This window comes from Capsicum annuum, chromosome 12 (genome assembly GCF_002878395.1).
Source record: "Capsicum annuum cultivar UCD-10X-F1 chromosome 12, UCD10Xv1.1, whole genome shotgun sequence".
In the NCBI taxonomy this organism is placed as follows: Eukaryota; Viridiplantae; Streptophyta; class Magnoliopsida; order Solanales; family Solanaceae; genus Capsicum; species Capsicum annuum.
The window spans coordinates 198,110,735-198,134,832 of NC_061122.1; the positions used below are offsets into that span (position 1 = coordinate 198,110,735).

A 24,098-nucleotide genomic window follows, 5' to 3' on the forward strand; every position below is an offset into this window, starting at 1 on the left:
GGTACTCCATTTCCTCGAGGAGTTGATGGAGAAGCATTATCTCTGCTTTATTGATAAAGGTGAATACCATCGACTGAATCCTTGAGCGCATTCACAATACAAAGTAATTCTGCTTGCCTCTTGTCCAATTACGCTTTCATCTCCATATGTTTTTCCTCCATAACTATACAAAGATCATTTTTGCTGAGCTGCTAGATCTTCATATTGCTCCTGAAGATCAGTTGTAAAGTTTGCATCCTTACAAGGGCCCATAATTCACTAGTAAACAACCTGGCTATCTGATGTCAATTGATACCTAAATGAAGGTACCAAGGATAGAAAGTGCAGAAATATAAGTTTGAGTAGAGGAGAAGAACAGAGGATATTAAGAAAAGAAGAGAATAGGAGAGAAATTGAGAAAGTTGTATTGAAGATAAACATCAACTATATGCCTTACAATGCTTACAATTCCTTACTTATACTACTAAACTCAGAAATCAGTAAGATAAAAGGAAATGGAAATAACGTGAATAGTAAAAAGCTAAGTAACTTTCCCGCCAACACCAAGAGTCATGCTCATGGTGAGATCGGTCCACGTGGCAGTGAGCTGGCTCCTAGGTCCAGGTGGATGCTTAGATGGCACCGATGCTCTATAATGGTATCAAAAAATTGATCTTTGTTCTCTCGCAGTGCTTTGATGTTCATATTTTTTGTAAAAATCAAGAACAAAGTTATCTAGTGGATGTGCAAACAACTCAGATAGCAATAACATTCTTGTTCGTCTCATGGAAAGAAGCAGTGGATATACAGCTTCCTATAGTAGAAGAAAATTCAAATATTTGATGGTTAAAATTTCAAGGCTGAGATGTAATTTAACTCTATTTTTGTTAAATAACTGATGCTTATTGCGTAAATATGACATGATTTTTTGTATTTAATATTAGCAATCTACCGTTACTGCTCAACTTCATTTAGTGGTTTGGGATATAGCCAGAGACAAAGTCAGAATTCCAGCTAATAATTGAATTCTAAATCAAAAACATTGTTTAACTAAAAGCTATTGATTTCGGACAAAACTAGTATCCGATCTTCTAGCCCGCTTCTAGATACGACTTGCACTTTTGAAGGATTTGACACGAGTACAGCGACGGCTTTGGTGGACATGAGCAACATAAGTTTATAGTTAAAACTTTACCTTTCAAATTTTAAACACTGTTATGGTCTGGTGTCAAGTTGGTTGGAACTACCAACCCAAATGCACAAGGGATACCAACTTTCCAGTGCTAAAGACCAAATACCTTTGTAAATCGACTACACAACTAATATCTATGCAACACAAGTATTTATCAAAGTAATCGAATTTCTGATGTGTAAGAACAGAACACACAACATGTAATTGAGCCATTAAAACATGGTATTAGGATTTAGAATCTTATTTACATTACATACCACTGACTGATGACGATTTTCTTGGATGTAGCTCTTTATCGTCAGTTTAGAATTTTTCCTAGAGAAGTATAATACTCCTAAAAAGACAGGTGTATGCATTAACCATGTACAATTAACAACCTACTTGTTCAGGATTATGTTTGGAAAACTAATCGACTTTATGTAAGAGGAGTTATCTATGAACTAATCACCTTTCATGCTGCTGCTGGTGTGGAGGAAAGTTGATTAGTAACAAAGCTATTATTTAGCTTGCCACTCAATTCTGTGCATTTGGTGCTACTGCCATAGTTTCCCACTTTTGGTTCAAATAGACAAGTAATCATATTTACCAAGGTCTTAGCTGTGTATTTTATGTGCTGATCAGTAGTGCTAGCAACCTCAAATTCAATGGATGGCATGTATTTTTCCAGGTAGTTAATGTAAGAAGGAACGACAACATGCAAAACATTTTGGCATACCCTCCATCTTAGCCCCTTGTCACACAATTCCCAACTGGATTGTTTCTTGTAAATTTCGTCGAAAGACTCAGTGAATTCCTTGAGTCTCTTTTTAACTAATTGTCGATCAATGGCTCTCCCTCCTGGGAACAACACTAGGCCTTCCTCACTCAGAAGGGACGGGAGTTTTCCCCAGCTCTCTTTCAAAAAGTGTGTCTCGTAGTACTCCATGTATTCCTCGTGACCTGTAATCCATTCATGTCCCATTATCTCACCTAGTTTTGTTCCCCTCGTGTACTTGAACAAGTACCAATGGTTATTCATCAAGAAGAAATAAGAAAGAGGGACATCCTCGTATCTCTTTGTCCAAGTCTCTAAATTGAGCCCAATTACTGTTACTATGTTTTGCATCTCATTTACAAGAAGCTCCTTTCCGAAATTCTCGTTGTTCCAACCTTGATGTATCTCCACAACTTGGACAAGTGTGGACCAATATTCATCCTCAAGCAGCTGATTACAATACTCTGTGACAAAGTTAACTAGCCTCGGAACACTTCCATCCACCGGAGGACTAGTTGGCCTCTGCAGTTCCACCTGAAGAGAAAGTTCCCAAAATATTTCACAAGTCCCATTCACAACTCTCTTGACCAGATCTCTTGTTTGGGTTTGGATTTCACCACAGGCTCTCCCACTGAAAAGCCTGTTGAAATTGGAGCGTAGTTTGTTTAGAGCAGCAAACATTTCCAATAGCTTCAACAGCTTGATTGCTTCTTTCTTCCCTTTGGTAATTGTGTTGCCAAATTTTATGAAAGAATGAATCCCAGATTGGACAGCAATTTTTGCAAAACAGTCCATACATCTTTCCTTAAATGCTGCTTTTCGGAACACTTCAATGCAAAGCCTGTGTTCTGTGTCCAACAAATATTTCACAGCAAACTCCAAGTGTTTGGCCCATAGATCAATGTGAGGCTCTACACTCAGAACACTGTCAAACTCTGTGAATGATATCTCCTCCAGGTAGTCCAAATCGAGCTCCTCTACAGCTTTTCTCACGTTTGACCTCCGAACCTCAACGTAGATAGACATACATCTGTCAAGTCGATGGTTCGCAGCTAATCTATCAATAATGGCTTGCACATTCTGGATAACATCAGGCAACGGCAAGGACAATGGAGCTATGCCCTTCAACAAGGACGCCAATTCAACCTCCACCTTGTCTAGCGCAACCGTCAAGGGCCCACCTTTGGCACGAAAATGTTCCTCCGTTGCCTGCAATTCTCTAAGTATACTCAAACACTTGTTCACATTCACAACATACCAACTTTCAGCAACAGAGGAATTGAAACTACTGGTTTCAAGCCAAGAAACGACTAGTTTGCAGTTATCGGTGAGTAAACTGAGTGCTTCTTCCATCCATTTTAGTGTTGTAACATAAGCTGATATATCATCAGAAGGATCATCAGTTGAAAGAGAGTTTTCAAGTTCACATATGACATCAAATATCTTAACAACAGATGCAGCAGGACCAATGACCCTATCAACATCATGACCACTCATCTTGTATAATGTGCATTTACATGCTAAGTTTCTAAGGGCACCTGCTAAAAAATCAAGCCTTTGCTCACAGCTCTCTAATCTCCAACACCTATTACTAATTTCTACTCCCAATTCTCTTGATTTTTCTATGCTACACTTGAGAATTTCTCTTGCAGCTTTGATATTCTCAATGCCCACCATCTTTTCTCTTTTCTTTCTTGAGAAATCCTTTCTCAAGTCTCAACACACTTAATGAAATAGTACTCCTTTTGTCCCAATTTATGGGCACAATTTAGATTTTGATAGTCAAGCAATTTAAGTTTGACTGTTATATATTTGAAAACTATGTGAAAAATACTACAAGTTGGGATAGTTGACAATTCAAAATATTTAAACGATATATGAAAAGATTATGATCAAAGATAGGCTTGTTTGGATCTCGAAATCTGAAAGGTGTCACATAAATTGATACGGAGGGAGTAGTAATTATGAAGGAAAGCGACTAATACATTATATTATTGCTTTGTTTCCCATATAGTACCCACATGCATAAGGCTTTTTTGTTTACCAAACTCAACAAATGAGGTTAAAACAAGTCTACCAGCTTCAAACCAACTTCACTGCTAAAACAAGAATACATATGCCACCCAGAAGGTAGATCACTTTAAGGAAAATGTACTTAAATATCAATATACACTTGTTTCTTTAGTTAACTAGTTTGTTCTAACTGCCTTTTTGCTTGCCTTTTTGGCTTTTTTTCTCTCCAAAACCGTTCATTGTTTACAAGCCAAGAAACATCCGAATTTGCCTCTCTTTAAAGTGCCACTATTGGTAATGTTTCTTCTTTGGACGTTTGTTTGTTCCTCCTTTTTATGTGCATAAAAATCTGTTGGAACACTTCAAAATATTAATTACATATAATAAGAAGAACAACAATGATAATAATAATGAAAATATATCATTCATGTCTTTTACATAATGAAACTAAATGATTCAAATCTAAATTGATTTGAGGCTATACACTTGATTTTCTTGAAATTGTGTGCTTTGTCAAGGTGGAAGCTGCAGGTTTTAGTTCTACCATTCGGAATCAAGTCTAATGATCTTGAAAACTAGAAAGGAAAATGGTCAAATTTATTTGGTACCATCCGAAATTGAGTAACTTTGCTTTCAGATAAACTTTAGGTTTACTATAATAACTCTATTTGGAGCAAGTCTCATTTTTGATACTTTTATAACTTAGGATAATTGGGTGCATAAAATATAAACTTCTTTTTTTAATTAAAAGAATATGAAAGCATGAAGTCCAAAAAAATGTGAGAATATTTACTAAAAATGGATCGATTTTTGACTTTCTTGAGCATGTATCACCATCTCGAAATAAATAGTGAGACTTATTGTTGCAACTCTTTGGGAGTGTATTCCTAGGATTAATGATTTTGTACGACAAAATCACATGCTCCTATAACAATTTCTCTGCTCTATGTGGCATGTAGGGGTTGGGTTTTTACGGAAGGTTTTTTTTTTTTTTTTTTTTTTTTGTGTGTGTGTGTGTGGAGGGGGTCCGTGGATTAAGGAAAATGAAATAGGAAAATGCGAGAAATTTGAAGTTTAGATGTTACATGTAAAGACCATTTCACACATTTTACTCCGTGTATATGTAGCCGAAAAAGGATTACTAGGACTAGAAACTAATAATAGAACGATACCACCTGCTGTATTGTATTTCTTACAGACCCACATGATGGTGCTTCTACAAGAATCAAATGAACTGACCAATTCATGTGCTTGTTGCTTTTACATGTACATATACTACATGATTTTTGCCTGCAAAATACTTCAACATCAAAATATGATGGAAAAAACAGGCATTGATGACTTTTTCCTTCCTGAATATCTGCTGCATTCTCAGGCATTGATGACTTTTTCCTTCCTGAATATCTGCTGCATTCTCTCTTACCACTTGGTTGATCTTTTTTCCCTTTAGAACCTAGAACGATATTTCTCACATACACTCTGTTCTTCCTACATGTTCCAATAACTATTTTGAACTTATTTAACCATCACAGGCACATGTCAACTGCATTGCATGAGAAAAACAAACCACATTCGCGACCTTCTAGGATTGTGATAAAGAAGTAAGGTCTACATGTTCTGCTCAGCAAAGATGAAAGCATGAATAAGGGTCTGAGCGAATCGCGTTTGATCTGGTGTTCCAGACACAACAGCAGTGCCTTCTGTAGCCCCAGCTACAGGATCATGAATTACTATCTTAGCACCTGAAATCTGAAACCAAACACAAATGTTAACTACCTTACCCCTAAGAAGAGAGAGAGTTTGTTCGATCAAACTGACCTACCCTAGTTATATCACGAAGGTTACTAGAATCCTCTCCATAAACATACTTCAACAACATCTGAGGAATTACAATTTCAATAGTAATGCCTGGAAAATTAGGTGCTGTCTCACTGCAACAGATAAACAGTTTAACTTAGTGGATACACAAAGCGTTAGCAAGATATGAAAAGCAAAGGATAAAGGGCAAATTAAACAAGAATACAAATCAACCAAGAAAAAATAAGAGCAATGTAGATCCATGAATTTCAAGTCAATTGTTCCGATACAACATCCCTTAAGAAGAATGTAGATCCATGAAGTTCAAGTCAATTGTTCCGATCCTTTCTCTTTAATCCCATTAACAATAAATTGAGCACCTCAAGTATCTCCAATAGAAGATCTTCATACCATTCAAGTTTAAAGTTTTAATTAAGGAACTCAATTATCTCTAATACAAACTTCACAAGTCAAATATTAAAACAGTTGACCCGTAAGCACTGCACACATTCTACTGCCTTTGAAGTTTTAGGTGGATATTTTTCTTACAAGAGAGCAGGCGCTCCATATAAATGCAACACCCCCTCCCTAGGTAACATTGTTTTACTCTTCAGTAAAGGATATACTATCTCATAATGTAATAAATGTATCTATCTCGCAATCCTGTTTATAAGAACTTCACAACTTAAAAGACAAATTCAAATTACAGGAAACTGAAGAACTTGACAGACATGTCCTCGACCAGCTCAAAAAGCAGAGCTACATACTCGATGTTTGCCCGATTCTTATAAGGTACACTGCCAAAATCCGGGTTAACAGAATTTGAAGACTACAATAGCATATCCTCTGTGCTTAACTCTTTTAAGACACCGTCTTGCCTTACTTCCACAGGATGCAGGTTATTTCACATAGCTTGTCTATGGTGTGCATACCACGATATATAACTTTCCCAATGAAATTGGAAAACTGTGAATTGAGTTCGTGGTTCTAGGTAGCTTTTAAATTCATATTAGCATCTGAAAATCATTAATTAGGCCTCATTAGCTTCATGGCTGTAGCCTGCGACGAACCTATCAAGAAGCAACCAACTAATTTCCCACTACTCTCCACTTAAAGCTGCATAAGGAAGATCAAACTAGTAGCCCCAAAAGGAAATAAGTTTACCCAAGTGAATCAGAAACAGGTGAGTCCTGCATCAACAGGGAAACCAGTAACCATATATAGTACACCCAACCAAGCACTCGTCTGGGAAATTCAATGGATTGCTTCAAGTTATTTGTAGAGATCTCAATCTCCTAACGCAACCTAATACATTAGATCCATACAGAGGAAAACAAGTTACCTGCCACTGCTACAATCAGCCATTCCAGCTGTATACCTTGAATTGACTGCCTGGATAAAACAGCAAAGTAGGAAAGTAAATAGTCAGAAATGCAACCCTGTTTAAAAAAAACGTATCAATAATTTACATTTACTGGAAAGAGCCCCCACAAACCTGAGGACCCCATCTTCCCGGTGAAGGAGGTCTATCAAAAAAGGGAACATGCCCTTGTCTCTCGTAGCCATAGAAATGGGGAGCACGATCTGAAAAAACATTACAGTCTAAATCATGTAAAAATGAAGCCAGCTGTTCATAGGGTTTGGGTGGAATACCAAGTGTGCTTCATACCATGAGGGTAGCCAACAGGTGAGTGATAACTAGGAGAAGCAGGATCGTGCCTTGGTCTGAATGATGGAGATGGAATTTCAGCATAGGGGGGAAAATGCGGAGGGGCAATATTTGATACATGTGGTTTCAGAGGAAACATTGCATCCCGAAGCCTACAAGTAATTTGGAACAAAGCATCCTGGACAGACTGTATGCTACCAATAACCTGTAGAGAATTCAAACATCAGGAGTCAATCGGAGAAATTCCATCACGATCAATAAAGAATACACATGAAAGGAAGATAACAAGGTTGTGCTCCTTCTCATTTATCTTCTTTACATAGCTCTTGTGAAGGTAAGTTCCACCAACTGAGACAGAATGCAACTAAATTTGTTTGAGATACAACAAAACACAGACATGGAAAGCACGTCTCTATGATGATCATCAATGAAACACTTTTGATTAGTCTATCTGAATATTAACTTACATCGTAAATGCTACTCCCTGATCTTCCGGCGACTTTCATCAATTTATTCCAGCGACCCCACCAGTTTCCGGCGAGTGGCGCTAGTTTCCGGCACAACTGATCGTCGTCTTTTTCTCTCACTTCTCGCACCGACCACTAAACTGTAGCGGCTTCTTCGGCGGCCCTTCTCTGCGGCCCAGCGACCACATCAGTTTACGGCAAAATTTATCGTCGTTTTTCTTATTTTTCGCACCAACCACAGCTCTCTTTTCTTTTCTTTATAACTCTTTAGAGGTACTACAAGTCTAGATCCGGCACCTCTTCTCAGGCGACGACATCAAGATTCCGACGACCAACACATTCTCCAGCGACCAATGACAATGACAGGAGCGACCAATGACAGGGACGCGGTACCAACAGTAGGGTAAAGGCGGCGGCAGCAAATTCCGGCGACCAATTTCTGCACCAATTTGCCGAAATTCGACGAAATGATCAAGAAAACGTACTTCACTGCGTCTTTACCCAGAATCAGGTGCACTCATTTCATTCTTCTCTAGTTTATTTGGTATAGGTTTCCCGTCTCTTTTTCTATCTTGATTTCTTGTTTGGTTTTCTTGACTGTTCCTGTAGGATTACTGTTCCTGTTTCTCCGTAACTTAGTAGGTGTTCCTTATTAGCATACCTATTTACGGTGGGTAGTATAGTGCTTGTTGTTTGCTTGTGAGTATCAAACCGGCTTGCCAGTTTGTGTTTGCTTTACTTAGCTGTTTTTAGCAGTACCCTTTTGCTCGTCGTATTCTTTTTCTCGCTTTTTCTTCATTTTCTTCTGTCGAATCCTTTTGAGTGGTGGCTAAGGTGATAGATGGTGGACTAGGGTCATGTCATAGGTTGGGGTCCGGGTTGGGGTCTGGGTCGGGTGCAGGGTTAGGGTCAGGGTCAGGTCTAGGTTCGAGTGTGGGGTTAAGGGCGAGAGGTAGTAGGGCTAGGTGGGACAAGGGTGCTTCTAGGTTGAGAGTTGGTTAATGGAACATAGGGACGCTTCAAGGTAAGTCTATAAAGCTGGTGAAGATTCTTAGAAAGAGGAAAGTTGGTATAGCTTGTGTCCAGGAAACTAAATAGGTACGCACTAAGGCGAGAAATGTAGATGGGTATGAGTTGTGGTACTCGAGTAGCGTGAGACATAGAAATGGATAGGTATCTTAGTAGATGAAAAACTTAAGAGGCAGGTGGTAGAGGTTAAGAGAATCAATGATAGGTGGATGTCTATTAAATTGGTCATTGGAGGGTCTATGGTGAACGTTATTAGTGTCTACGCTCCGCAAGTAGGCTTGGACGAGGAGGAGAAGAAGGGCATTTGGGAGGTTTTGGATGAGGTGGTGAGGGGCGTCCCAAGCACTGAGAAAATTTTTGTGGGAGGAGATTTCAATAGGCATATTTGGTCTTTTTCGAGAGGTTATGATAATGTGCATGGCGGTTTCAATTTTGGGGAGAGGAATGAAGGAGGAGCTTTTCTTTTGGATTTTTCTAGGGCTTTTGGGTTGTGGGTAGCGAACTCGAGCTTTCCGAAGAAGGAGGAACACCTTATTACCTTTCGTAGTTCAGTGGCCAAGACTCAAATAAACTTTTTACTCATTAGGAAAGGTGATAGAGCGGTATGTAAAGACTGTAAAGTCATACCTAGCGAGAATCTTTCGACCCAACATAAGTTTTTAGTGATGGACTTGATAATTAAGAAGGGCAGAAAGAAGACGGGGGTGTGGAGGAACGGCCCAAAATTAGGTAGGGTAGCTTGACGTTGGCCAGTGCTTCGGAAATAAAAGGAAAGTTGTCAACTATGGGGGCTTGGGAGAGTAGAGGGGATGTGGATAGTATGTGGAAGACGACAGCCAGTTGTATTAGGGAGACGGCTAGAGAGGTGTTAGGTGTCTCGAGAGGCCAATCTGGCAAGCACCGGAGGGACTGGTGGTGGAACGAAGAAGTTAAAGGAAGGTGGAGACTAAGAAGGTGGCGTATGCGAAGTTGGTAGAGAGCAAAGAGGACGAGGAGATGCAGACTAATAGGGATGAGCATAAGTTAGCTAGGAAGGAGGCTAAGTTAGCGATTACAACGGCTAAGACAACGGCTTTGAGAGTTTGTATGCGGTTTTAGAGGAGAAATGCGGGGATAAGAAGTTGTATAGGCTTGCTACGGCTAGGGAGCGGAGGGCCCGAGATCTTGACCAAGTGAAGTGTATCAAGAGGCAGGATGGCAAAGTGTTGGTTGAGGATGCGCTTATTAGGAGAAGGTGACAGTCCTATTTTCATAGACTTCTGAACGACGATAGGGACAAAGGCTTTGTACTGGGGGACTTGGAGAACTCAGAGATGTGTCGCGATTATGGTTATTGTAGGCGTATCAAGATGGAGGAGGTCGGGGGTGAAATTCGACACATACATAGGGGTATGGCGACTAGGACAAACGAGATTCCGGTGAATTTTTGGAAGAGCACGGGCGGGGCAGGATTGGTGTGGCGTGGCTGACGAGGTTGTTTAATATTATTTTTAGGACGGCAAAGATGCCCAAAGCTTGGAGATGGAGTACAATGATTCCATTATATAAGAACAAAGGAGACATTCAGAGTTGCAAAAATTACAAGGGTATTAAATTATTGAGTCATACCATGAAGGTTTGGGAGAGGGTGGTAAAGTTGAGGCTGAGGAGGATCGTGACCATTTCCAAGAATCGGTTCGTTTTTATGCCAGGTCGCTCGACTACTGAGGCGATTCACCTTGTGAGGAAATTAGTGGAGCAATTTAGGAGGAAGAAAGACTTGCACATGGTTTTCATTGATCTTGAGAAGGCGTATGACAAAGTTCCCACGGAGATTTTGTGGAGGTTCTTGGAGGTTAGACGAGTGCCCGAGGAATACACTAGGTCGATCCAGGATATATACAATGGAGCGAAGACTCGTGTAAGGACAATAGAAGGAGATTCAGAGCACTTTCATGTCGGTTTGCACAAGGGATCAACTCTTAGCCCGTTTTATTTTCCTTGGTGATAGATGTGTTGATGCGACATATTCAAGGGGAGGTGCGTCGGTGTATGTTATTTGCTAATGATGTTGTACTGATTGACGAAACTCGGGGGAGTTAATGATAAGTTGGAGGTTTGGAGACAAACTCTTGAGTCAAAAGGTTTTAGGTTGAGCAGGACCAAAACGGAGTACTTGGAATGTAAGTTTAGTGATTTGTCGCAGGAGGATGACATGGTTGTGAAGTTGAATTCCTAGGCCATTCAAAAGAGGGATAATTTCAAGTATCTTGGGTCTATGATTCAGGAGAATGGTGAGATTGACGAGGATATCTCGCACCGTATTGGTGCAGCATGGTTGAAATGGCGAGTCGCCTCGGGAGTCTTATGTGATAAGAAGGTGCCTCGAAAGCTTAAAGGTAAGTACTACAGAGTGGCAGTCCGTCCGACTATGTTGTATGGAGCGAAGTGTTGGCCAGTTAAGAATTCTCACATCCAAAAGTTAAAAAGGTGGCGGAGATGAGGATGTTACGGTGGACTTGCCGAGAGAGATAAGGTTAAAAATGAGATTATTCGGGAGAAGGAAGGAATGGCTTCAGTATAGGACAAGATGCGAGAAATGAGGTTGCGATGGTTCAGGGATGTGATGAGAAGGGATGTGGATGCTCCAGTTCGGAGGTGTGAGAGGCTGGCTATGGATAGTTTTAGGCGGGGTAGAGGTAGGCCGAAGAAATATTTGAGGGAGGTAATTAGGCAGGACATGGAGCAGTTACAGCTTACGAAAGACATGACCCTTGATAGGAAGGAGTGGAGAACGTGGATTAGTGTAGAGGGCTAGTAGGTAAGAGTACGTTTGTAATAGTAGGAAAGAGTGCGGTGTTTGTATTGGTGCCTGTAGTGTCTCTTGTAGCCTCTTAGTCATGGTATTTTAGTGATGTCTATGATTTCGTATGGCAAGTCTATAATATTTCTTTGTGAATGTCTTGTTTTCTTTATTATCTAGTGGTGTGCAACCCGTTGTTTGTTATGTGCTTTTATGTTTTTTGTTATATCTGCTATCTGTCTTGAGCCGGGGGTCTATCGGAAACAACCTTTCTACTTCATTTGAGGTAGTGGTATGGTCTGCGTACACTCTGCCCTCCCCAGACCCCACTTTTTCGGAATATGCCGGGTATGTTGTTGTTGTTGTAGTAGTATCGTAAATGCTACTCCCTCCCCACGCCGTCCCCAAGAAATGCAAGTTATATAATAGAGGTAAAAATGCACTCAATTTATTTGAGATAGATATTTACCTACTAGAAATCTCTTCAATTATCATTAACAAAAAACAAAACACTATGATTTCTCTATCAAAACATTAACTTCAATGTAATAGCTTCCCCCCCGCCCCCGCCCCCGCCCCCGCCCCCGCCCCCGCCCCCCCAACACACACACAGTCACAACTACATCCCCATACCAACCAAACAACCCAAAGATCTGAGATGCAAAGTGTTACATATTTTTGAGAATAAGGAAAATCTGTATCTACCTGTAAAACTTCTTCTGTATGGGAACCATATTTTGGAGATTGTTCTCTGGGAAATATACGAATGCCAGCACCGGTGACTCGTCGCAATTCAGCAATTAGGATACTTCCATTACAAAAGAGACAACTCATGTGACGTGCATGTACCAGAAGCCTTGATACAACTGCAGCTCCTGGTTCAAATCCAATCTCAGCAATTCTGCCTTGCACACGCATAAGAGCCTCCTGAGCAGGGGAATGTCTTTGGTCCAGGTTCTGCAGAAATTACAAAGAAGCTGATCTCAACAAAGATTTGCAAGGATAGGGTAACGAGGCCAAAGGATCAACACCAGTTCCTTCTGAAACCATTATCAACTGAACAAGTTCAAAAGAATCTTCAAATTGACTCTATGCAGTAGATAAAATGACTGCCAAGTGGCACAAAAAAGAAGTGAGCAAATCACTTTTTAAAATAAAAAATGCAAGTGGGTCTGTGATAGAAGGCAGAAATACTGCTTAGTCAATTGTCCGCCTACGCACCTCTCTTGCAGATATCACAACAACTCTGTCATCTAAATGAGATGCCGAATCAGCAACCTTGATAGATGCACCAGTTTCAGTCTGGATCACCCTAACAATTGAGCCACCTTTTCCTATCAAATTTCCAACTTTGTCAGCTGGGCACAACACCTTAAACACAACTTCTTCCTCCAAGACCATCCTGTGGTTGATTCCAGCACTCTCAACACCAGAACTCCTTGAGAACTGCTCTGGCGTGTGATAACCAGTTCCATCTTGTGACATCCCTGAAAATTTTGGAGTAGAGAGATTTACTAAATCTATCCTTGAGTTATCCTGAAGACAGCTTGAAACAGACAACAGAGCTTTTCTCACAGTTGAAAGGGTTCCAGCAATCTGCACACAAGGATATTCAGTGAACGAAAAAACTATATCCAGAGTAACATAATCAAAAACAAAACAGAGATAATCGATGAAATGAACATAAATAATTCTCAAATAAAGCTAAGAAATCAACCCAGCATGTGCCTCTGCTATGATGACACATTTCGTATAATCATCCCAGTATTTCTTTTTTTTTAAGTAATACTTGTAACATAATTAACTCAGTATAAAGTAGAGAGATTGGACTTTTGGAGCATACTTAATTAACTCAGTATAAAGTAGAGAGATTGGACTTTTGGAGCATACTTAATTAACTCAGTATAAAATAGAGGGATTGGACTTTTGGAGCATATTTGGTTTCCGGTAATTGTTTAAAAGGATAGACTCTCCAGCATCTTGGTTCATCAACCAAATCAGCTTGCTCTAGTGATGCAATTAGAAAAGAATAAAGATGTAGAAGAAACTGTAGGATTAGGAGATCGAGGAGTTTGGTGATATTGTTCTACTGTACCTAATCAACTTTTGAGGTGAGGGGAGCCAAACTTGGAGATGGAAGGATCAACTGATAGTAAAATCTCTGTTATTCTATCAATAAGTACCTAGCCAAGAGAGATGCAATGGACTTTCTCCTTTACATCAGCATTAACAGCTGCAAGTAATGTGGGTCCTTCTGTCTCGTGCATGCACCTCCTTGCCTCTGAGTTAAGAGTCCAAAGGTCAACCTTTGGATGTTGTCAAGTGGCACTTTGGTTATGAAGGTTGATTAAATCAGTTGGTACATTCCCTCCAACTCATCAATATTAATAAGATGTTATGACTGCTTAGACAGGGTTGATTTAGACAGAAGACATAGTTTCGTGGATTCACTGATTAGTTATCATAATTGTATATATTTTGTATCCAAGTAATTTTTTCAAGAAAACAAATATTTTGTGCACAGGTGATATTTGAGGTGTATATATAATTGGAAGGGTGCTGTAAGAAAGGAACTCTCTCGCAAAGGGCTCCTATTCAGTGGATGACCTAGGATTTCCATTGAGGGGGTTGAAAAAAAAAACATGCTAATAGTGCGGACACAGATCGGTTCAAATATGAAAAGGTCGGATCAAATATATATATATATAACAAAGAAGAAGAGGTTTTATGTGGAGCAATGAGCTTTTAAGTCAGAATTCCAATATCAAAGTTAAACACTATTTTCTTGATTTGTGGGCTTTGATCACCATTGAATTTTTCTCTTGGTACTATAAAAAAAATAGTTTGATAAGCATTCACTCAAACTCTATTCTAACAATTACACAATCCGAAAAATAGGGTCATAGGGATGTAAATATGGAGGGTTAGGATTGGTGGGGCAAGCCAAAAATGGAAGCTTTTATACAAATAAACCAGTAAACAACAAATACCAGCATGTCAGCAGCAGCAACCAGCAAGAAACACAATCCAAAGTGTCAGATAGGATTTTTTAATTTTTTTGACTTTGTAATTAGGGATGTGATATAAATCGAGACTGTCTTTTTTTCCAGAAAACGAGGCCGTTTCATTTATGTAGAAAAAAATACAAAAAGCCTAAAGCTAAATATTGAAAAATTGATGCCAGCAAGATTCGAACCTGCGCGTTCCTGCTAATCCCTCAACCCCTTAACTACTGAACCATGTCCTTGACTTGTGTTGAGGGGTTTCAACATTAAATAAATACACATAAAATAAAAGTTTGATCCTATATATCCGCCCTGCTCCTTATCGTATACCCCTTTGTACAGGGGCTCTTCTCATTGTCTACGAGATATATTTTATCAACCTCACTAATGCAATTCCTTTTACAAATATATATTTCATCTTACATCATGTTGCTCCTTTTCTTCTGTTATAGAATGAACAGAAATTACTCCTAGTAATGTACATAGCCATATTTAGGCAGCAGATCTATAGAAATGCTCTTTTATTTCTTTTTAAGTCAGCACACAATCTATTGTATTTATACATTGCTTACCTACTGGAATAAGATATTTTCTTCCACTTGATTACATGGTATCAGAGCCATAGGGCAAGGGCTCGATTCATATACAAAATTGGGAATTCGTCCACAGTTATTGGATAAAGGGATTCGATCATTTGGGACACCTCTAAGGAGTGACTGGATTGTCCTCTATTATCTTGTCACCCATATTAAATCAACCAAAGTTGACCTTTAATTTGATTTCTATTAGCAGAGTTACTAGAGACCTGAATTGGTATATCTTGTCTCTTCCGATCATTATTTGTTTCGTGATCTTACAACAAATCAGGTTATTGGTAAAGGACATTTATCACATGATCTCTATCATGGTCTATTGCCTGTTCTAGCGTCGTGTCTCGATTTGAAGCACATTGTCCGTAGGGACATCCTTCTCTATCTTTGTTGAAGAAGCTTTGTACTCTGTCTCAGAATATTCCTTCATTGGAATGTGAGTCGTGTCGATTTTTGCAAAACATCATCGCAGCACAGTAGGTCCATAGGTTAACAAGCGGGCCGAGTCAGTTTTTGAGTTAGATCATTCTGACGTCTGGGACCATGACATGTTATTTCTAAAACTGGGCATAAGTGTTTTGTCACTTTTGGATGATTTCTCTCAAATGACTTTGTTATGAATGAAAACGCTGAGGTGGAGACCAACGCGGCTGAACCAATTGTGCCAGCTAGGCGAAGCACTCGTGTGAAGAGAAGGCCACAAAAATTAGCTTATTTCAATTAAAGGGTGGGTAAAACGTGTGAAGGAATCTGAGAGCATGTGAGCTGCAGAAGTTTGTTATAAAGGAAGTGGTAGCAACAGCAAGAAGTAGGCTGTTTGTTATGGAAATTCTCTGAGTCTCTCATCCCCAATTCTGAGAAATCTGAGCTTCTCATCCCCCTTCTTCTCTATCCTTTATATTTCAGTCTTGTATTGTTATTTCTTTTATTGCATTCTCTAATATTGAGTCAGTTGTAATTCAGTCCCATTTTCAAGTAATAGTAACTTTGAGGTTCAAATTATTACATTGATGCTTTCATTCTAGAGTGTCTAATGGCGGACCAACACTTGAAGGGCTCAGACGACGTATCAGTTGCTCGAGAAATTGCGGATCTGCGATCCTCTATACAACAGTTGGTGGCGTCCATGGCTTCCTTGGTTCCACCTACTCATGTCCCCGTAGTTGACCCAAATCGTTATCGTGAGCCGGCACCGTGGTTGAACCGCTCTGAACCACCGCCAGTCCCCCTAACTCTTCGCCACAAACCGGCTCCGGTGGAATTGGGGCGTTTTTCTGGCATGAATCTAGAGGCTTGGATCTTCCAAGTGGAAAGGTATTTTGAATGTTATCATATTGCCGATGACCATAAATTGTCACTTGCTTCTTTCTATCTCGACGGCGATGCTCTTGAGTGGTATCGTTGGTCGTATCGCAATAAGCAGTTGATTGATTGGGATCACTTTGCTGAGAAATTGGTTCAACGATTTCGAAAACGGAAGTTGGAAGCCCCAGAGGGTCGTCTTGCTAAGATAAAGCAGATTACGACGGTGGCGAAATACCAAAGCAAATTTGAAACTCTCCTTAATGAGACTACTCCTGTGGTTGAGCACTGGTTAGTCCATTTTTGGATTTCTGGGTTTTCTTCCGACATTAAGTCTGCAGTAGTAGCCCATGAGCCTACAAAATTGGATCGGGCAATGTCTCTGGCCCATGTACATGAACAACGGTTATTCTCTGGTAAAGGGTTGCCCCGACCTGCTTTTGCATAATCAAATCCTATTCTACCCACCCCTACCCCGATGCACCACACCTCGAAACCTTCCTCATCCGCATTAGTCCCTATTGCTCCGCCACCTGTACCTTCTAACCTCATACCCTTCAAACGCCTTTCCCCTGCTGAGTTACAAAGCCATCGTGAGAAAGGCTTATGCTACAACTGTGATAAGAAATTTTCTCTTTCGCACAAGTGTAAGGTGCTTCCCCAATTATTGTTGCTTACAGAGGATTCAGAATTTTCATCGGAATGGCCAGAACCATTAGTCTGATGGTGTTTTAGTTGAGAATTTGCAACTTATAGAGGTACAAAACCATTCCTCTATTTCTTATCAAGCTTTATCGGGTGGCGATTTACCAACTACTTTGCGTTTTACTGTCGTTGTTAATGGTTTCCAAATCCAAATTCTTGTGGATGGGGAAGTACTCATAATTTTATACAAGCTAGAGCATCCAAATACTTGCACTTGGTGGTTGAACCAATTCCGAGTTTTGGAGTGGTGGTTGGCATTGGCCAACGTCTCAATTGTGATAGAATTGTGTGTGGAGTTCCTTTGCATATTCAGGGGTGTGATTTGCCTATGAACTTGTATGTTTTATCCCTCCACAGAGCGGACGTGGTTTTGGGTGTCTTTTGGTTAGCAACATTAGGGCCGGTTGTTACTGATTATGCAGCCCGTATCTTCGAGTTCTCATTGAACGGTTCCCCTGTTCATTGGGTAGGGGATTCCCCAACTAAGCTGTAATCAGTACAATTGCATAGTTTGTGGCGCTTGGCCACCACAGATGCCATTGCTTCTCTTTATTGTTTGACGGTAGCTAATAATGGAAAGACAACTGATGAGCCTCCTCTTTTAACCCCTATACTGGACTCTTTGCATGATGTTTTCGAAAAGCCTCATGGCGGCTAACCACCTATTAGATTTCAAGATCATGCTATTCATTTAACACCTGGGGCTGGGCCTGTTAATGTCAAACCATATCGCTATCCCTATTTTCAAAAGCAAATTATAGAGCAGCTTGTTGCAGAGATGCTCAAGGAAGGGGTCATTCGGGCAAGTACCAGCCCTTTCTCTTCACCTGTGCTTCTAGTCCGAAAAAAGGATGGTACATGGCGTTTTTGTGTAGACTATCGAGCTCTGAATGCTATTACTATATGGGATCGTTTTTCTATCCCCACCATTGATGAATTATTTCATGAGCTTCATGGTGCAAATCTTTTTTTCAAAGCTCGACTTATTAGTCAGGCCTGCAGACATTAGCAAAATTGCATTCCGAACTCATAAGGGGCACTATGAGTTCTTAGTAATGCCCTTTGGGTTATCCAATGCGCCCTCTACTTTTCAGGCTACTATGGATGCGGTATTGCGGCATTTTCATCGGCGTTTTGTGTTGGTCTTCTTTGACGATATCCTCATTTATAGTGCCCAATGGGAGTCCCATTTAGAGCATCTCACCACTGTCCTAGAGCTTCTTCGCTCTCATAAATTGGTGGCCAAAACTTCTAAATGTTTGTTTGGCCAAACGACCATTGACTATTTGGGCCATGTGATATCTAGCAAAGGACTTTCTGTTGATCCCACTAAAATCACTGCCACCAGTCCCTAAGTCGGTAACGGATGTACGAGGGCTTTTAGGGCTTACGGGTTACTATCGGCGTTTCATTCATCACTACGCCAGTTTGGCGGGGACTTTGACTGATTTGCTCCGAAAGGAGTTTTTCTACTGCACAGATATCACCCAGGCAGCTTTTGACACACTTAAGGAGAAATTGAGTAGTACACCTGTCTTGACCCTTCCGAATTTTACTCAAGAGTTTCAGGTGGAAATCGATGCTTTCGGGCAAGGCAAGGGGCTGTGTTGTCCCAAAGAGGTCATCCCATTGCATATTCTAGTCAAAAATTGAGCTCGGAATGCAGCGAGCATCCACGTATCATTGTGAAATGTTTGTTATTACGCAGGTAGTGGGCAAATGGAGGCAGTACCTTTTGGGTCAACGATTTACTATTCTCACGGATCCGCAGTCACTTAAGAATTTGACTAACCAGACCATCCAAACTCCGGAGCAGCAAAAATGGCTTACCAAGCTAGTAGGCTATGATTTGCGCATTTTATATAAACCTGGAAAGCAAAATCAGGTTGCAGATGGTTTATCTCGAACGCCATATGCTAGTTTCTTGGCCTTGTCGGTCCAAACTTTTGCCTTGGAACAGGAATTGAAAGCGTTGAATCGCTCCCATCCAGACCTCTTAGCCATTCAACAGGCTCTCACTATGCAGTCCTCTGATTCAGCTGGTTATGTTTTTTTAGAAGGACTTCCCTTTTACCATGGCAAATTGGTTATTTCGGATGACTCTCCTTTACGCCAACGGTTGTTATATGAGTTTCATTCTACTGCCATAGGTGGACATGCTGGAATAGCTCATACCTACCATCGTTTGGCGTTAAATTTCTTTTGGAAACATATGCGCAAGGATGTTCAGACTTATGTAGCTTCTTGCCAAGTTTGCCAACAGATGAAGAGCTCTCACGAGCTTCCTGCGGGCCTCTTACAACCCCTTCCCATTCCCGATTTGGTCTTTGAGGACATCGCCATGGACTTCATTACCTGCTTGCCTAGTTCAAAAGGGAAATCCACCATTATGACAATTGTGGATCGTTTGTCTAAGTATGGGCACTTCGTTCCATTAACTTCGACTTTTACTACTCATAAAGTTGTAGAAGCTTTTGTGACTCAAATTATTCGATTTCATAGTCCCCCTCACAGTATCGTCACTGATAGGGACCCTCGATTTTTACATTTTTTTGGCAGGAAATCAATAGGTTGCAGGGAACTTCACTTGCTATGAGCACTGCCTATCATCCTCAAACGGATGGACAATCTGAGGCTCTTAATAAGTGTGTTGAGCAATATTTTCGATGCTTTGTTGTTGATGTCCCTACTGATTAGGTTGCAATGCTACCATGGGCAGAGTATTGGTACAACACCTCCTACCAATCTTCCGCTGGCATGACCCCTTTTTCAAGCCTTGTATGGGCGTTAACCACCTACTGTTGCACGCTACATCTTGGGAAACTCTTCTAGCGATCTGGTCGAAGCTTATTTGGTCCAGCGTGATGAGGTTCTAATTTTGCTCAAGCAGAATCTTAGCAAAGCTCAAGCTCGCATAAAGAAGTTAGCTGATAACAAGCGCACAGAGATCACCTCTTCAGTTGGTGATTGGGTCTATGTCAAATTAAAACCTTATCGTCAGACTTCTATTAGGGAGCTTCCTTCTCACAAGTTGGATAGGCAATTCTTTGGACCTTTCCAGATTCTTAAACGAGTTGGGGAAGTTGCGTACAAGTTGGAATTACCAGAGGCTTCCCGGATTCACTCTGTTTTTCATGTTTCTATACTCAGACGTTGTGTAGGCAAACCAACACAACAAATTACTCCTTTGAACTTATCCAACAGTGCTCCCCCTGTTTGGAACCTTGTGGACAAGGTTCTCATTGAGGACGGGAGTATTGTTATGAAAGAAAACGCTGAGGTGGGGACCAACGTGGCTAAACCAATTGTGCCAGCTAGGCGAAGCACTCGTGTGAAGAGAGGGCCACAAAAATTAGCTGATTTCAATTAAAGGGTGGGTAAAATGTGTGAAGGAATCTGAGAGCATGTGAGCTAAGTTTGTTATAAAGGAAGTGGTAGCAATAGCAAAAAGTAGGTTGTTTGTTATGGAAATTGTCTGAGTCTCTCATCCCCAATTCTAAGAAATCTGAGCTTCTCATCCCCCTTCTTCTCTGTCCTTTATATTTCAGTCTTGTATTGTTATTTCTTTCATTGCATTCCCTAATATTGAGTTAGTTCCCATTTTCAAGTAATAGCAACTTTGAGGTTCAAATTGTTACAGACTTGGAATTATTTTATGAAGAGTCGCACTGAAGTGTTTACCTTACCCACTTTTGTGCCTTCAGTGCTGAAGTCAAAACACAATTCAATACTTCGTACATATTCTGAGGAGTGATTGTTTTGATCATACATGAGAAAACACGGTATTCTTCACCAGTCCTCATGTGTTGATGCATCCACTCAAAATGGAATTGTTAAGAAGAATAGGCACTTCAACTCCGGCACTTTTGTACCAAGTGAAGGTCCCCTAAACAATTTTGGGCAAATGCGGTCTCTACAACTTGTTTTCTGATAAATCACATACCATCTACTATCCTTGTTGGTAATACGCCTTGTATTTTCTTTTTCCAAACAAGTCACAATTTCCAATGGAACCTAAGGTTTTTGGGAGTAAATGTCATGTCCCAGATGTTCGACTATCTATTTTCAAGTTAGATCCTAAGGCATTACAGTGCATTTTTCTAAGCTATTCACGTCCAGTTATTGCCTTTACACTTTTAAACTACCACGCTGTGACTAATCCGGATCTTGCTTTTGCCGCAAGTGTTGTTAGCCAGTTCATGTCCGCACCTACGATCAAACATTGAGCAACTTTGGAACAGATTCTAAGTTACTTGAAAGGAGCTCCTGGACTTCGCACATTGTATAGCCAATCACGGCCATACTCGTGTTGAGTGCTTTGCAGGTGCTGACTGCAAGTCAGTGACTCTGCTGGATCCAAAATTAATAAGGACCTACGACTGGCTATTGTGTCTTTGATGGAGGACGGAACTTGGTATTGTGGAAAAGTAACAAGCAAAGTATCATATCTTGATCCAGTACAGAATTCAAGTACAGAGCTATGTCACAGTCTACACGTGAGATTATGTGCTTACATTATCTTTTAACTAAATTTGGCGTGAAACATCATACACCAGCAAGACTTTGGTGTGATAATCATTGATCTTCATATTGCTTCAAATTCGGTCATGAAAGAACTATATACATTGAGGCAGACTACCATTTTATTCGTGAAAAAATTCAGGACAACTTGATTTCCACAAGCTATAAGAAGACGGAAGAGCAAATAGCTAATTTGCTCACCAAGGCATTGCATGGCACTCGAGTTGATTATCTTTGCAACAAGTTGGGTGTGATCAATATCTACGCTCCAACTTGAGGGGGTGTTATAGAATGTATATAGACTTTATTCGTAGTAATGTACATAGCCATATTTAAGTAGAAGATTTGTAGGAATCCTCTTTTATTTCTTTCCTAAGTTAGCACACAATCTCTTGTATTTATACATTGCTTACCTATTGGAATAAGATATCTTTTTCCACTTGATTGCATCTTCCTTTTTCTTACTTTGTATATATCATGTTCAAGTTCCGGACTTCCAAAAAGATACTCCCTTCGTTCAACTTTGCTTGATCTGCTTCCACTCTGGACAGTTCTAAATAACTTAGTTCCTTAATAGGCAGAACTTACAATCTTGTTACAGTGAATTGGACGGAAAACATACTGTTATTTGATATTTTCAATTAGATGTAACATTTTTACTGACTCAATTTTGTCTTTCAATTATTTCAACATATCTCTACAAACCCAAGTATAGTACTAATATATTCCAACTTCTTCCTCTTAAATTCCATTTTGGATACTGCTATTGATGAAACTATACTTTGGAAATCTGAGCACACAAGACAACAGAGAATCTATCATAAAGGAACATTTATTCCACTTTTTGAGTATTTAGCTACTACCTCTGTTTCATGTTACTTGGCTCATGTTGACTAAAACCTAATCCCTTTTTTGTAAGACCCCCAGAGAAATATGCGGGTACACCCCCTAAGAAAGCTTTAATTACCCCCTCGTTTCATATTATTTGGCCCATCTTGACCATCTTCATATTATTTGGCCCATCTTGACCTACCACACCCCTAAAGGAAGCTTTAATTAAAGGTGGATTTTACTAAACTAACCTTATGGATGATGCTTTGTAGCTGTAAACTTGATAGTAGAGCAAAAAAAATAGTAAAACTCTCTTGATTGGCTAAAACGGATAAGTAAAAACGAAACATCAATTTTTAGCAGAGGCCAAGTAAAATAAGACGGAGGGAGTAATTTACACATCGGAAAATCCACTCTTTCTACTAGTGCTCCTTTAAGTACCAAACAAGCATAAAACTCAGCTTCGGTACAAAGAAAACAAATTACTCCATGTGATAAATGATACTTCCTCTGTCCCAATTTACCTAACAAACTTTCATTTTTAGTCGGTTCCAAGAAGAATGATATTTTTCTATCTTAACAATAACAATTTAACTTTAAAATGTCCATTTTACTTTAATGAGATTGATTTATAGCCACACAAACATCTATGACTTGCTTAAGACCACAAGTCCATGCCAAGTCAAACAACATTATATAAACTGGGACAGGGAAGTAAAATTAGGGTGATGAAGGAAGTGCATTGCCTGAATTAACTCGTCGCCAGGTGAAGCACAAGGAGGAATCTGATCGTTTGACAAAACCCTAACTTGAGCTCCAGACTCTAATCTTATCTTCTCAATAACCTTCCCTCCTCTTCCAAGCACGCAACCAACCTGATAACTCGGTGCTAACAACCTACAAACCACATTTATATCCTTCCTCCCTTCGCCTTCCGCATTCCCTTCCTCATCCACTTTCAAAATCCTCTCAAAAACTCTAATCAACGCTCGCTGCGCCTGCGATGCCGACATCGACAACGACAACTCCTCATCATTCACAACTTCTTCCACATTGCAATTAGCTATAATAACTATAACACGCTCATCGCACCCTGATAGCGAATCATCAATCCGGATTTTGGCACCGGTTTCTTCTCTAACCTGGCGGATTGTAGCGCCACCTTTGCCGATTAAGCCGCCAGTTTTATCAGCCGGACAGAGGATTTTGAAGAAAGTTTCACCGGGAGAGAGCTTCGGAAAAAGCGACGGAGGAGGAGGCGGTGGTGGTGTACGGAAGGAAGTTGCGGTGGAAAGGTGGCGGCGCTTGGCGGTGGGAGTGGAGGCTGCGGGTGTGTCTAAATGGCGTTTTTGTACTAAAGATGTGTCCATATGGAAGGGAAAATAGAAGCACGTAAAGTGGAGTAATAGTGAGAGGTGAGAGGGTTTTTAATTGTTTGCATTGAACACACTTGACATATTTT

General features: G+C 40.2%; 2 protein-coding genes across 5 annotated transcripts; both read right to left on the reverse strand.

The window, feature by feature from the left end:
- Positions 1–1,384: 1,384 nt before the first annotated feature.
- On the reverse strand, positions 1,385–4,938 carry LOC107849764 (exocyst complex component EXO70A1-like). Its single transcript, XM_016694327.2, has one exon. It carries the CDS (start codon positions 3,600–3,602, stop codon positions 1,623–1,625), a length of 1,980 nt encoding a protein of 659 aa, XP_016549813.2. The 5' UTR covers positions 3,603–4,938; the 3' UTR covers positions 1,385–1,622.
- A 122-nt stretch (positions 4,939–5,060) lies between these two features.
- Positions 5,061–24,098, reverse strand: LOC107850391 (KH domain-containing protein HEN4). Of its 4 annotated transcripts, XR_007048283.1 has the most exons (11): positions 23,383–24,098; positions 22,219–22,348; positions 13,258–13,278; positions 12,904–13,169; positions 12,388–12,639; positions 7,405–7,609; positions 7,231–7,319; positions 7,078–7,127; positions 5,761–5,869; positions 5,354–5,687; positions 5,061–5,311 (listed from the first exon to the last, which is right to left on the reverse strand). XR_007048283.1 is itself a non-coding variant. In XM_047400944.1 (10 exons), the coding sequence occupies exons 1-10, from the start codon at positions 24,004–24,006 to the stop codon at positions 5,547–5,549; spliced, it is 1,887 nt and encodes a 628-aa protein (XP_047256900.1). In that variant the 5' UTR covers positions 24,007–24,098; the 3' UTR covers positions 5,061–5,546. The 4 variants fall into 4 exon arrangements, 3 of the variants coding, with proteins under 3 accessions (XP_047256900.1, XP_047256901.1, XP_016550364.2); XM_047400944.1 differs by having other exon boundaries at positions 5,061–5,687; XM_047400945.1 differs by lacking the exon at positions 13,258–13,278 and having other exon boundaries at positions 5,061–5,687; positions 23,383–24,097.

What these genes read in the sequence shown, in the direction of transcription:
- LOC107849764 (XM_016694327.2), bottom strand. Translation starts at nt 3,602, where the DNA reads ATGGTGGGCATTGAGAATATCAAAGCTGCAAGAGAAATTCTCAAGTGT.
- LOC107850391 (XM_047400944.1), bottom strand. Translation starts at nt 24,006, where the DNA reads ATGGACACATCTTTAGTACAAAAACGCCATTTAGACACACCCGCAGCC. An exon ending in AAGATATCTTATTCCAATAG is followed by an intron (nt 13,279 to 22,218) that starts GTAAGCAATGTA and finishes CCTTGTGTGCAG; the next exon opens with ATTGCTGGAACCCTTTCAAC. An exon ending in CGGGAAGATGGGGTCCTCAG is followed by an intron (nt 7,128 to 7,230) that starts GTTTGTGGGGGC and finishes TGTTTTATCCAG; the next exon opens with GCAGTCAATTCAAGGTATAC.